Source organism: Staurois parvus, unplaced genomic scaffold, assembly GCF_062004578.1.
Source record: "Staurois parvus isolate SC_StPar_1 unplaced genomic scaffold, SC_StPar_1.0 ptg000104l, whole genome shotgun sequence".
Taxonomy (NCBI): Eukaryota; Metazoa; Chordata; class Amphibia; order Anura; family Ranidae; genus Staurois; species Staurois parvus.
The window spans coordinates 12,244,833-12,260,000 of NW_028317900.1; the positions used below are offsets into that span (position 1 = coordinate 12,244,833).

The window sequence follows — 15,168 nt, forward strand, 5'->3', positions numbered from 1 at the left end:
TTTGAACATGGCATGGTTGTTGGTCCAAGACTGGCTGGTTTGAGTATTTCAAAAACTGCTGATCTACTGGGATTTTCTCTAGGGTTTACAGAGAATGATCTGAAAAAGAGAAAATATCCAGTGAGAAGCAGTTGTGTGGACAAAAATGCCTTGTTGATGTCAGAGGAGAATGGGCAGACTGGTTTGAGATGATACAAAGGAAGCAGAAACTCAAATAACCACTTGTTACAACCAAAGTATGCAGAATACCATCTCTGAGCACACAACACATCAAACCTTGAAGCAGATGGGCTACAGCAGCAGAAGACCAAACCGGGTGCCACTCTTGTCAGCTAAGGACAAGAAATGGAGGCTACAATTCTCACAGGCTCACCAAAAATGAAGAATAGAATATTGGAAAAACGTTGTCCGGTTTGAGGAGTCTCCATTTCAGCTGCGACATTCAGATGGTTGGGTCACAATTTGGCGTAAACAACATGAAAGCATGGATCCATCCTGCCTTGTATCAACGGTTCAAGTCCAGCCGACAAATCTGAAGCAACTGTGTGATTCCATTATGTCAATATGGACCAAAGTCTCTGAGGAATGTTTCCAACACCTTGCTGAATCTATGCCACGAAGAATTAAGGCTGTTCTGAAGGGGGTCCAACCCGGTACTAGCAAGGTGTACCTAATAAAGTGGCTGGTGAGTGTATATGTGTATGTCATGAGCGTTGCTTGTAAACCATTGACATTTTATGATAGAGACCAATGAGCAACATCCCAATTTTTTTTCTGCAAATGTAATCATTCAGATTACAGTATAAAGTTATCTCAGAACTCACAATTGTGCCAAAATTAATTCAGATATATAAAGAAAAGGGTATGGTCATCCAGATGTGTAACCCTATATCCATAGTTTGTTGGTTCATGGACCAGACTGAGAAACATTGTTGTGGATGGTCAATGATGCTATACTCGGTTTCTTGTCTGTATAAGGAGGAGAGAAGAATGCAAACTTTCAGATTGCCGGGAGATGACGTCCACTGGATGTATTGTCAGCTGCTGGTAGTGATGTAATGAAAAGGGAAGCGCGCCAGCAGCTAGAGATTGGCAGTCGGGAGCTCACGCTGTGGGACATGAGGGAGAAGCAGCCTCGTACGGGGAGGGGGGGACACGTGCCGTGATGCCACTTCATGAAAGCAGACACAGGGCTTCACACATGCAGTCTTGTCTCTGTAGATGCAGTCCATCTGGGCTCTGGCAATAACAATTTGTGAATTTCTAATTAAATACATCAGAACAAATTGTAAAAATTTGTTCAAGTTGCATTCTCAAAACCTTGAAGCAATCCTTTTCAGACCTCCCAGCTTTGTTGATCCTATAGTTTCCATTTTGTTTAGCCTTGATTGAGTGCATATAAACCCGATCATGTTTGTTTGCTGCACAGGTTCTCTTTAAACTTTTAGCAGGAGAAGCTCAAAATACTAATTGGTACAGTGCAGGAAAATTGGTGTCAGAGTCGGGAGTGCTAGATTTGCAGCGGCAAGAATTGTGCGAATAGTTGAGGAAGCAGATCTGTTGTTACTGTGAACCATCTGTTTCAAGTCAAAACATATTGCAACTAGGGCTGTAATTACTGTAAGCGAATTCCCATTAAAGGAGAACCATATCATGTTTTCAGTGAATATGCTTGCTTTAGTAATATTTTATGTGACATTTTATAGACCTAAATATACAGTATATTATATATGCTTGCTGTTCAGTATTATTATGGTGGTTCATTAATAGATTGTTGATTCTCCATTTAATGGCTCAGACGGTGCAGTTACAACCTTGCTGATTTCTGATTGTCAAATTCCAGAGGTTTAAAGGATAAGTTCACCTTTTGACAAAAGATAATAAATGCACATTTTTTTGTAAGCAAAAAAATGTGCAGTTATTTTTTGTTTCTGGAGCCCCTTTGCACCAGCGATCAGCAGATTGCTGGTGCTATGCAGGTCTCCTGCAGACTCGCAGCAACGATCAGATTCAAAAAACCTTGAAAAACTGAATGTAAATAAATCTCCAGTACCAGATGGCTTCAAGGATAAGTTCACCTTTTAGCAAAAAATAATAAAAGGCAAATTTTTTTTTTTAAGCAAAAAAATGTGCATTTATTATTTTTTGTTTCTGGAGCCTCTAAAGCTTCACACCAGCGATCAGCAGATTGCTGGTGCCATGCAGGTCTCCTGCAGACTTTCACCAGCGATCAGTAGATTTGAAAAAAAAACTGAATGTAAATAAATCCCCTGTACCAGATGGCTTAAAGAATAAGTTCACCTTTTAGCAAAAAATAATAATTGCACATTTTTTTTGCAGGTAAACAAAATATGCATTTATTATTTTTTGTTTCTGGAGCCTCTAAAGCTTTGCACCAGCGACCAGCAGATTGCTGGTGCCATGCAGGTCTCCTGCAGATGTCGGTATATCTGCTTGTCCATACAGGATGAGAACTACAAGCTGACAGCCACTAAGGCTGGCGGGACTTGTAGGTCAATCCTGCACAGAACTCTGAGAATGAATGGCGCAGCTGTGTGAGTGGAGCCCTTGCACGGCCGTGTTGTTTTCAAAAAGTGGCAGCTTGTACTGGAAACTTCTCCCCATTCTGCTGTCACAAAGAGGGGTGAAGCGGGCAGCGGCTGCAGCGGTCCACCCATGTAACGTTCTTGAAGGGTGAACTTTTTCTTTAAAGTCCCACTCTGGGGAAAAAATCATCCCCTCCCCTTCAGTGATGAGCCTTTAATACTAAAGCCGGCCATAGATGATTTGAATATCAGACGATTCAGGGAATTCAAGCCGTCTATGGGCTGGCTGATTATACCCAATTCGATTGTTGTTTGATTTGGGTATAACCAGCTTGTCGAATTTTTCATGGAAGAATCATTGTCATCCTTGCAGGGACTATCTCTTCCCCCCCCCCCCCCCCCAAAGCTCTGCAGGAGGGGTTCCTTCATCAACAGTGATCTGTGGTTGAAGAAAAGAAAATCGCATAATCTATGGCCAGCCGAATACTAAAAAAGATAGGATCCCTATCCAAATGCTCTTTTTTTTTTTTTTTTTTTTACCTCTAGCTGCAGTTACATAACGCGTCAGCCCCAAGTCTTCTCCTTCTGTTCAGTGCTATGAATGGGTTCTTCATCGGTGGACACTTCCTTTTGGATGTCCATGGAAATTATGGCAGTGTGGGACCTGGATGGGGAACTTAAACTGTTACTAAGCCCAGGACCCTGCATTTACTATATCTGGTCTCCCACAGTAAACAGAACATGGAAATGCAATTATTTTGGTAACTATAAACTGCTAAATACCAATTCTCATCAGCAGTAAGAGCAGTCTTGTGACTTCTATCAGTGTCCAGCTGAGGACTGGTTAAAGCTTGTAGGAGGAGTTTTCATTTAGCTCTAGGAGGATGCAGAACCCCTGACTTCTGTCTGGACAATGCTGATTAGCCCTGTGCTGATCACATGCACTCTCCCAAGACAAAAAAAACCTCTAGCAATACACACCAAACTGACTATATGTCTTATCAGGAGATAAGAGGGGGGCAGTGGATGAAGGGGAGGATCAGAAAAGTCCGGATCAAACCGTGTTTTTACACAATGCAGAGGGTTAACCCCTTAGGTTCCACAGTGAGTATAACAAGCATACTTTACTGGATATACAGACTGATTTTACTGTTGTGGGTTTAGTAACACTTTAAGTGGCTTCTGAAGGTAAGCCCACCACTAAGCCTGGTAGGATGGATTAGAGGAGGGGGAGAGGGAGGGGTGGGTGATAAGGGAAGGGGCATTAATAGATAGTAGAAGTTCTGGCAATTGACATTAAAGATAGTGGTGGGGTTGAGTGATAGAAAGGGAAGATCCTAATCTCCATTCAGGGAAAATTCAAATCTCCAGGTACAGCTTTGGCCTAGAATCAAAATAGGTTTTGTATGGACATAGAGATCAATTTAAAGTCCAATACAGATATCTTTAGTCACCACAAGGTTCCTGCACTTTTGGTACTTTAGAATTGTTTCTGATCAGGTCAGCTTTGCTTTAAAGGTGTCCACTGAAGCCTAATCTGACCACCATCAGCTAAAACTCTCTTCAGATTGCATCACAAAGCTGTACACCCTGCTTTACCGTGCATACAAAGCTTGGTTTGCGGATGGGAGAGGCATGGCAGGCAGCTGATGGTTTATTTGTGGGGTGCAAGTAGCAACCCTACCCAAGTGACCATAGAACTGTTGCAGGCACCATATAAATATGGTGGTCATCTGACCCAGCTGAAAATAGCAAGATTGGATAATATGCTTTTGTCATGCCTATGTGAACTGTAACATATATAAATAAAAAATGCCATTGCCTTCAGCAGTTCCATTGTTCAAAAAGGAAAAAAAACTAGCGGAAATCTTATGGCACTGTTCCCTCATCAGAGATGTAAAAGGGAATAGTAAAATGAGTCATGGCAGCTCTAGGAGGTGAGAGCACAAGCAGGCTCTGTAATTATTTATTTAGTTATGGGGTCCTGTCATGTGTTGTTCCAATTCTTTATGGGTAGATCAATCCCCATTGTCTTGTAGCCAATAAGATTAAAGGAAACCTGTCGTTAGACATTATATGGACTACTGTTGCTTAAAGTGTACCTAAAGCCACAACTGTTATTCTAGGTTTGGATAGTAGACGCAAAGTCTCTCCAACAGAGCACCAAATAGATGTAAAACCTGAAGCTGGATACACACTTTAAGAAGATTGGGCAAACGATCGTCCAGTTTTCCTTGATGTTTCACAACAAGTCGAACCAGAGGATGGTACTACTTGTGCGAAACTTTTCTGACTTTTTTATTTATTTGTTTGATGTAGAAATGTTGTAGCATAGATTATTTTTTATTGTTTCTGATCATGCTCAGTCCTTTATATCCATTTTTTTTTGTGTGTAGATAGTACACATTAAACGAATATCGTTAGTTCTGTTCACGTATGAGAAAAAATTTGGAGTTTGTCCCTTTGGAAATTTTCATTTAGAAAGTCTGAATCCGATGTCGAAAGTTGTGTACACGCTATATGAAAAGCAAATGATCGTTCCTCATACAGAATTTTTCTTTCTTTTATTTTTTTTATAGTGTGTACTCCACTTCACAGAGAAGCTAAACCTTCCCCACTTTATCCAAAAACTAAAGCTGGGTACAGACTGTAAGAATTTTGGAAGAAATATGAGTAACGACTGTTCGATTTTTTTTGTATAGTGTGTACACAATTTTCGATATCTGATTTAAGACTTTCCAAATGAAAATTTCCGAAGAGACAAACTCCAGAATATTTCTGGTATGTTATCACAACATCCGGTTTTCTCTCGATGTGTATAGTAATCGTATGGAAATAATAGAATAGAGAAAAATGCACATGATCAGAAGCAAAGAACGACCTGGAAACAATTGCCAAAAAAAAAGAACATTTGCCTTTGTCGTTCAAGAATTTTCATACAAGTTAATGCCATTGTTAGTTACATCATGATACATAGCTTTGTGGAAAATTGGATGATCGGTCGTCCGATTTTTATCCATAGTGTGTACCCATCTTAAGGGGGAAAAAAAGTATTGGTGACCAGACTAACTATGTAACTATGTTCGACAACCTGATGGCTAATATTGATTCATGATTTCTCCATTAGTTATTTTCTCTCTAAATATCATCCAAACCGTACACTCCGCTCCTCACAAGACTTCTTACTCTCTAGCTCCCTTATCTCCTCCTCCCATGTTTGTCTCCAAGACTTCTCCAGGGCGTCACCCATCCTCTGGAACTCCCTACCCCAATCTATCAGATTATCACCTACTCGCCTTTCGGCATTCACTGAAAACCTTTCTCTTCAAGGAAGCCTATCCCGCCCTCTGCTAATTCTGGTATCCTCTACTCTTCCAACCACTCCATCCCCTACAGTTTTACCTATTGTACCACTCACCCCTCCCTCCTAGATTGTAAGCTCCAAGGATCAGGCTCTCTAATCCCTCTTGTATTGAACTGTATTGTCTGCAGGGTGGATTTGATTTAAATCAAACTGATTTAAATCACTAGTCAGGCTTGATTTTAATCATAGTTTTCTACATAAAGACTAATTCTTGCTGGTATAACTTTAATATACAAGTAGATGAAGATTTTTAGAACAACTTTTCATATTAGTTTTTTTATCCCCAGTTTAATAGGTTAATCATTCATATTTGGACAACTTTTCTGTTGCACTTAGGAAGGAGAAAAATAATCATTACCTTAATAATAACAATTTAAATAGATTTATTCAACTGAAACAATAACATTCCAGCATATGTTATTTGCTTAAACATCCATGTTTGTTAACTAATTTGGCTAAACAAAATATATATATTTTAAGAAACTTAGACTGTCAGCCCCTTCCTCCTCACACTTAGTTTCACTTTCTTCTTGTGCAGATCTATTCCACTCCGAACAATCAGAAAAATATTGTTTCTATTCACTGAACTTCTTGAAACTTAGCACTGAAGGGGTTGATTCTGTATTCATAGGTTTGTAGAAGTTAGGATTAAGGTCTTTTTCTTAACTCTCTTCATGTTATAACATTTTTGCTGTGAAGAAGAGGCATGTGATCTCCGCTGAGTCAGATTCAGTTTTGAGAACTGCAAAAGTAAACCAAATATCTGTGATAATATCTTGTAGGCAGAGAAACTGCCCAATAATCTTACAAAAACCTCTGGAAGAGCATGACATTGTGAATGGATTAATGGAATTTATTTACCAAAAAAATTAAACATATACAGCCTTCTTCTACATAATTAAAAAACGAATCTTTATTTCATGATGGAATAACCTTTGGATGGTAATATATTTTCCTCAAAAAGCATTTTATTAAAAAAAATCTGATTTAAATAAAAAAATCCCATTTTGTTTTTTTTTTATTTAAAAAAAAAAATCATTGATTTTTATCCACCCTGATTGTCTCCCACTATAATGTAAAGTGCTGAGCAAACTGTTGGCACTATATAAATCCTGTATAATAATAATAATAGTTTCTCCACTTTTGCATGAAAACTCAGCAAGTTTCCCTTCATTAATATATCTCAATCGATTGTACAGCTCTAGAATTTTCTTTTGGGCTTCAGTCCCCCTCTTGGAAAATGCGTCACTCTCTGTCATTTCACAGCTACGCATCTCATCAGACTGGCTGTCACTTCCTGGCAGGAAGGACAGTGTCCCAACTCCTTCCAGAAGATGACACCTGGGACTGCCCTGGGCTAAATCAGCAACAAAAGATTCCATTGAATGGTAATTAGCATATACAGTTCATGCATAACCCATTTATTTTACTACAAAGTCTTAATTCTTTATGTTTGTGTTTTCCAAATTGAAGCCTGCTGGTTTCAGGCACCTGCTTCTTCTTATGGAAAACCCTCGTTTTAACACCTTGGTTAGCTTGTTGCCCTAACAGTTGCAGATGTTGGTTATATGTGTGGCCCATTTATATCCAGCTACTGTCTTTTCTTCTGTTTTATCTTAATTACAGTTCTTCGTATGTTAGCCAAAAATGATCTGAATTTGCAATCAGTCCAGTTGTTGCTGAATAGCTTTGTAAATGATTTCAGAATCTGTTGAGGAAAGAATCCTTTTGGTTGCAACTTTATTACAAAAATGGCTGAAGAAGCCATATGTTGTATTTAAGTTCCTCAGTTGCCACAGCAGAGTGCAGATTTTTCATCAAAATACACAAGGCATATGTTGCCCACCCATACATGTAAAAATCTGGCTGCCCAGTTGAGTGGGATTCCCATAGCGTTTCTATTATTGGAAAAATGGTCCCAAAACTATTGAATTGGTTCATACTCAGCAAGCGCATTGCCTCCTTAAAGTGAATCTGTCGGCATTTAACATTTTTAAAGATCCTGTGCAGGGGCCCCGAAGTCAGTGAGGTCAAGCCCTCAAAGAAAGAGTAAAACTTCTTCAGGGCGGTGCACACATGAAGGTTTTTGGTTAATAAATGTAATGACAAGCAGCTAAGGTCTAAAGTAACAAAAAAAAATCAATTCAAGTATGTATTCGTAACTCAGAAAGTACCTTCTATTGCTCTCGGGCTCCTCCAAATCTCCCTTAAAAAAATAAATTGTGATCTGACGTCCTCTTAAAGGGTGGCTACTTTCATTCTTCATGGTATGGGATGTAGTCACTATCTTTTGCTCACTTCTGAGGTGGACTATGGGATTTATAATGAATATAGAGCAGTGCACATGACCACAACTAATGTGCACTATTTGTTCCAAACAAACAATTGTGAAGGGGGGGGGGGGGAGAGGTTCAGGACCTAACAGAGGATATTTAAGAAGAAGTCTGAGATAGGCAAAAAAAATTACCCATTGGTAAACCCCCATACACAAATCACTAAACGGTTAATGAAATTGTGAAAATCATTACCATTTAGGACAAAAGTCTAAATTAATTTTCATGACCTCATCTCTGTAATTAAAAAGATAACCACATCTGCTCTGCCAAGGAGAAGGTGTAACAGCCAGAATTACATCATATCGTCTTCTCTCTGCAGTAAAAGGAAACTACAGTTCCCATCAAGCACAGGGAATTGTAGTGAATGTGGGTGGGTACATTAGGCCTGTACATGTTGAATGTGTCTGAGAGTCTTGGTCTGCCCACCACTGCAAATGGGGCTGAATTACATCACTGCTTCTTGGAGAAAGAACTACAGAAGGGATGTGCCAAGATCAGTGGCTGGGTGAATAGACGTAGCAGCCACTGGTCTTACAAACCGGAAACCAAAGAGAATGAACGGTTTGATTTGAAAATGAATAGGCTATTTCAGAGCAACTACTGAGTGAACCAGAAGATAGATAACATATTCAGTGAAGGTAGGAAAGCAGCAACAAGAACGTGTAAATATGTTTTTGCCCAGAGTTGTGCTTTAAATGGAGGCAGAAAAATGCCATAAGAAACAATTGTGAGAAAGATGTATAGATAGATTACAGGGCCACTAGGATGTGTATGGATTATGTATGTAGATATGGATGTGTATGGAGGGCGTGGATGTGTAATGTCACTTGAAAGTGGCTGATGGGTTTGTCTTTATTTACAAATGTTTTCATTACGTGCCAGAGTATGGAGATAATTGGCTCCTAATACTGACACAAATGTTCACTTACATTAGTCAATAAGGTGGAGTTTTGGTTCACTTCAGTTATCCAATCATGAGCAAAAAAACTTAAGAAAAAAAAAAAAGTTCTTTAATGGAGAAGTATAGCCAAAACTCTTTTGGCTATACGTCTGGCGATCACAAGAGTGCAGTTCCTTCAGAGGGGCAGAGCAGGGAGCCGGAGACTGACAGTCAGCAGCTCTCTGCTCATGAAACACTGAGAACTGAGTGATCAGCTGTCTTTCATTGCTCAGTTCTCAGTCCTAGTCTAGGTTCACACCTATGAGTTTTCTGCTTTGCAGAAACGCACTACAGTCCATTTAACATGATTTCCTATGGGACAGGTTCACATCTCTGCGTGTTCACCCAATGCATTTTTTTTGGAAAGGGTCAGGGATTTTTTAAAATGCAAAACGTTGCGTTTTTGGTTCTATAGACTTCAATGGAGACGCTGCAGAAAAGCATGTAGTGATTTTTTTATGCGTTTTGCATTTTATCCTGCCCAGCAAAAAGTTAGAAAAGAAAAAAAAACCCCGCAAAACTCATCAAGAATGCATGTGCAAAAAACGCACTGCAGAAATGGATCAAATTCATACTGCATAGGTGTAAACCTAGTCTTAGAGCTGGTCGGGGACAGATTCAGCATCCGATCCCCTGCAATCCTTCAGGTCACTGTCTACAGGTATTAGGGGAAGTTCAGCTGGAATGCACACTATGGGGCACATTTATAAAGCAGTGAATCTGACGTTTACCAAACATTCACAGCAAGTGCATCTTCCAGGTCCATGTGTTTTAAATGAATGATTAATTCCCCACCAAAGAATGTTTGGTGAAAGTCATACTTTATAAATAGACCTCTATGTATTATCAATTTTACAGTTATAGTGTATTATCCCTTAAAAAGTTGGATGTTCAGAACCACTTATTTCAAACGTTACATGAATGTTTTTTAGTTATTGCACATAGATGACTGTTGTCACTTTCTGCTTCTTAACCCCTACTCTAGCTTTTCTCAAACTTTTTACCTCTGTGAAACCTCTGCATCTTAACCCCTACACCAGCCGTTCTTTACCTAAAATAAATTTCAGGTCTTGTTTGTATCATGATGCTGTTTTTGCCGTTGGCTCTATAACTATCCAGACACCATCAGATGAGAGGTAAGCTGCATCTCATGGAACTCCTAGCAACCTCTAAAACAGTGGTCTCCAAACTGCGGCCCTGGGGCCAGATGTGGCCCTTTGCTTACTTTTATCCGGCCCTTAGGGCACGATTTCATCCACTGATACCAACAATGGGCCAATATTCCCCCTGCTGACTTCAATGACAGGGAACAATTTCTCTCAAAACACTAACAATGGGCCATTATTCCCCCCACCACCACCACCTCCTGGCACCAATGATGGGAAACAATTCCTTCCAATGACACAAATGCTAGGGCACTGTTCTTTCCATGGACACCAAAGATGGGGCATTTTTTTTCCACTGACGTTGGGACCTTTTTGACTCCCATTGGCCACAGTCCAGCCCCCATAAAGTCTGAAGGACTGTAAACTGGTCCTTTGTTTAGAAAGTTTGGAGACCCCTGCTCTAGAAGAACCCTAGGGTTCCATGGAACCCTGGTTTAGAATATCTGCCCTACACATTTATCAACTGATTTGTTGCTTGGAACCATCCCTAGTGGAACCTGCAAAGTGCCTGATTGGGTTTAGCCCATAAGTGTCTCTTCTCTTCCACTATGGGCAGTAGCTGTACCAAGGATGAGAAGAAAGGTTGAGGATTGAATGAAATCATAGAAGAAATACTCTTGGGAAGTGCCTCTCCGTGTGCAGTCTGTCATTAGCATCACAAGACAGAGTGGACACATGTCCTCTTAACCCAATCTAAATCTGCAAATGGGTGTTTCTTATGCTAATACCTATTCTTCAAGGGCAGGTATGACACAGATTGTTTGGACTAGTTAAACTATTTACTATACAGCAGTGACTAGGGACTGGAATCAGAGCATCCTACTTGGCATTTATTAGTCTACTCTGGCAGCAGTAGGGAGTCTTGGGTTAGCTCTCATTCACCCTTTTGGATGATGGTTTGTTGAACAATTGTGTCGCTTTATCTGACAAATTACAGCTAAAACTATCAGTTATCGGTGATGATGATTAGTGGTGAGTGAATTAATTCTGAAATCTGGCTATTTAACGTTATTGTAAGATTTTTAATTCATGTGAATATTTGCATATTCGTCTGTCTAATCTGTCTAATGGAGAATCGTATCATTTTTTTTATTCATGATCACCTGGAATCCCTCAGATCCGGCAAATCTGTGTGCAAATTGTCAGGTGAAACAAACTTTTGAGAAGCGCTGATTCTTTTGTTTTTTGAACTTTGTATAGGAAACAGCTGGTGCTCTTCAGGATGGATAGGATGGATGGCTTCACTGTGATATAATGCAGACCACAGAGATAAGTCAGAGAGAGACAAGGAAGATATAATTTATATGTAGAACTTTTACTTGTAATCTTAGGAAAAAATGATTGTGCTAGGATAAAGAAAATTGGTTCTGTTTTCATTTTCCTGTTTTTAATTTCCTTGTGTCCTTTACTGGGATTTAACTTTTGTGGACAATAAAATGCCACCATCTGAAATCAAGATTTAAATGCAATGAAGTGCTTCAATTTAACTTAAATTCTTTTTGTCTTGTTTTTCCCAGAATCCCCCAGGCTGTCGGCAGGCTCTTCCAGCAGCAATGAAAAGTTCTCAAGCTCTCCCTCTTACTCCACAGACATTTATGATTCGGACCGACCTGTAAGCCTCATCTCTACAGCATCTTCTGGCTCCCTTCGTGAGAGCCGTGATCTCTATGAACATATCAGACCAGCAGAAGACGAGCCATTGGGTAACACTCCAACTGGTCTGGACATGGAGCTAGTGTCTGGAGACACCCTGCACACCACTTTCCGGGATATTCAAAGTGGATTAAAAAATTCCCACACTGTAAACGGCAACAATAATGTTAACCGACGAAGCCGTGGTTCTAGGTCTCTTTCTCCATTCGGGACCAAAGTTAGTGGGATTTCTAACAAACTCACTTATGTGGAACGCGTGGTTCTGGAAATTATAGATACTGAGAGGATGTACGTCCAGGATCTACGCAGTATTGTGGAGGTATGCAACAGTCCATTTACACTGGTATCATGGGCATTTCTATACTGCTGTGTGGCAGCAAAGTGGAATGCTTCAGCCCAGAACGTTTTAGGGTGGGTTTGGGTAAAGTGTGGCAAACTCTTTCCAGGTTTTTAATCAGAATTTTGAGCTTAATTTTCCTTAACAGTCAGGACTTTTTATCTTTGAGGAGTGGATTCTTGAGTGGCTAGAAATGCAGAGGTTCTGACAGCATGCATTATGGGGTATTCTGAAAGCATGCATTGAGTGCTCTGTAAGCATGCACTATGGGGTGTTCTGAAGGTATGAATCATGGGCAAGCATCATGGGATGTTCTGAAGGCATGCGTCATGGGATGTTCTTAAGACATGCGTTATGGGATGTTCTGAAGGCATGCGTCATGGGATGTTTTGAAGGCATGCATCATGGGACGTTGTGCAGGCATGCGTCATGGGACGTTGTGAAGGCATGCATCATGGGGTGTTCTGAAGGCATACGTCATGGGACGTTTGAAGGCACGTGTCGTGGGCATGCATTATGGGATGTTCTAAAGGCATGCATCATGGGGTGTTCTGAAAGCCTGCATCATGGGTTGCTCTGAAGGAATGCGTTATGGGGTGTTTTGAAAGCATGCCACATGCCTCAACTGCCTATTTTTCCACCTTTCGGCCACCAATGTATTAAAGGGCAGTCAGCTTGATCCTGAGATCTTGATTTAGAACAAATATGCAGACTAGGAATTTTGACTTTAATTTTAATTTATTAACCTACTTGCTAGTTCCAGAGTCATTCAGTACAGTCAGAGACTCGGGCAAATAGCATTTTCAGGTCAGCAGTAGCTCTGTATTTCTCTGTGAGGTTTCCTTTTTAATTGCAGCAAAGCTAAAGTATTCCAATATAGTTTAGCAGTCTTGTCCTAGACAATGAGATAATGACTTCCCTCTAGAATGCTTATAGAGTGGACATAAACAGGAGAGAGAAGGCAGGAGAGTTCTGATAGTGAAGTATTTCCAATGCAAAAATAATGAGTTCAGTCTGGGAAAACAGGAGTTGAAAAGGTAACAAAAACTGTATATCAATTGGGCGGACAATAGAATGACAAAACTGATGTGTGCGATCTATGAAATACTGATGTAAAGAATGCCTGTCTCCATGCAGGCCTGTGGGAGAGGAATGGTCACGCTCAGATGCTCTGAGTATTTCCAGGTCCTGTCTAGGTGAAATTGGTGGAATGATTAGAGAAACAGAAAAAAAAAAAATCTGTCTACAGGCAGAAATGCCCAGGTCACAAAAAATAGTTGCAGCAGGTCATTCATTTCATAAAGGGTCGATATTTATTAAACACCAATTAACGTGTTTTATGGCTTACTGCCACCTCAGATATTTGGTTTGACAGCAGTGTAAAATGTAAAGCATGTATATAAAATGTACTGTATGTAACAATGAGGGGAAAGGGATAGAATTAAGGAAAAAAAAATGTTAATTATGTGGGAGCTAGTAAACATTTTAGGTTGAAAATAATATCCAGTTGCATTCCAGTCATAACCTAATGCTAAGCCTACTTCCATCCCCATTCTAAGACTATTCTATCTAACCCTGTAAAGCAGCGGTTCTCAACCACAGGGGTCGCCTAAGACCATCGGAAAACACATATTTCCGATGGTCTTAGGAACCGAGACACCGATCCTCGCCGCCGCCACCGCCGTCTCCAGGTGTGGGCGGGATGACAATGCCGCCCCTGTCATCTGGACACACCTCGAGATCAATCCTCGCCTGTGATTGGCCGCCGGCACTGTAGCTCAGGAGAGGCACACAGGCGGCCAATCACCGGCAAAGAGGTGGAGCTTGGAGAGGAGGAGCCGAGCGGCACCGCGAAGATCGAGCGAGTGAAGAAGAGGAGAGCGGCTGGAGAAGGAAGACATCTGACAGGTAAGTGTTGGTACCATTAGAGAGGGAGGGAGCGAGCGAGCCCAGGCTGGAGCAGGGGTCTGCAAGGTAAGTATCATTGGTGTCAGTGGGAATAGTGCCCCATCATTGGTGTCACTAATACCAATGATGGGGCACTATTCCTCCCACTGACACCAACGATGGGACACTATTCCTCCCACTGACACCAACGATGGGACACTATTCCTCCCACTGACACCAACGATGGGACACTATTCCTCCCACTGACACCAACGATGGGGCACTATTCCTCCCACTGACACCAACGATGGGACACTATTCCTCCCACTGACACCAACGATGGGGCACTATTCCTCCCACTGACACCAACGATGGGACACTATTCCTCCCACTGACACCAACGATGGGGCACTATTCCTCCCACTGACACCAACGATGGGACACTATTCCCCCCACTGACACCAACGATGAGGCACGATTCCTCCCCCAAATGACACCAACGATGGGGCACGATTCCTCCCCCCACTGACACCAACGATGGGGCACAATTCCTCCCCCCACTGACACCAAGGATGGGGCACAATTCCTCCCCCCACTGACACCAAGGATGGGGCAGTATTCCTCCCCCCACTGACACCAAGGATGGGGCAGTATTCCTCCCCCCACTGACACCAAGGATGGGGCACTATTCCTCCCCCCACTGACACCAAGGATGGGGCACTATTCCTCCCCCCACTGACACCAAGGATGGGGCACTATTCCTCCCCCCACTGACACCAAGGATGGGGCACTATTCCTCCCCCCACTGACACCAAGGATGGGGCACTATTCCTCCCCCCACTGACACCAAGGATGGGGCACTATTCCTCCCCCCACTGACACCAAGGATGGGGCACTATTCCTCCCCCCACTGACACCAAGGATGGGGCACTATTCCTC

General features: G+C 41.4%; 1 protein-coding gene across 1 annotated transcript in view; it reads left to right on the top strand.

The window, feature by feature from the left end:
• PLEKHG3 (pleckstrin homology and RhoGEF domain containing G3) overlaps positions 1-15,168 on the top strand; it is a 218,170-nt gene that overhangs the window by 145,366 nt on the left and 57,636 nt on the right. The window contains exon 3 of the mRNA XM_089671342.1: positions 11,870-12,324. Within this exon, the coding sequence (XP_089527468.1) occupies positions 11,870-12,324 (455 nt within the window). The remainder of the gene's footprint in view (positions 1-11,869; positions 12,325-15,168) is intronic.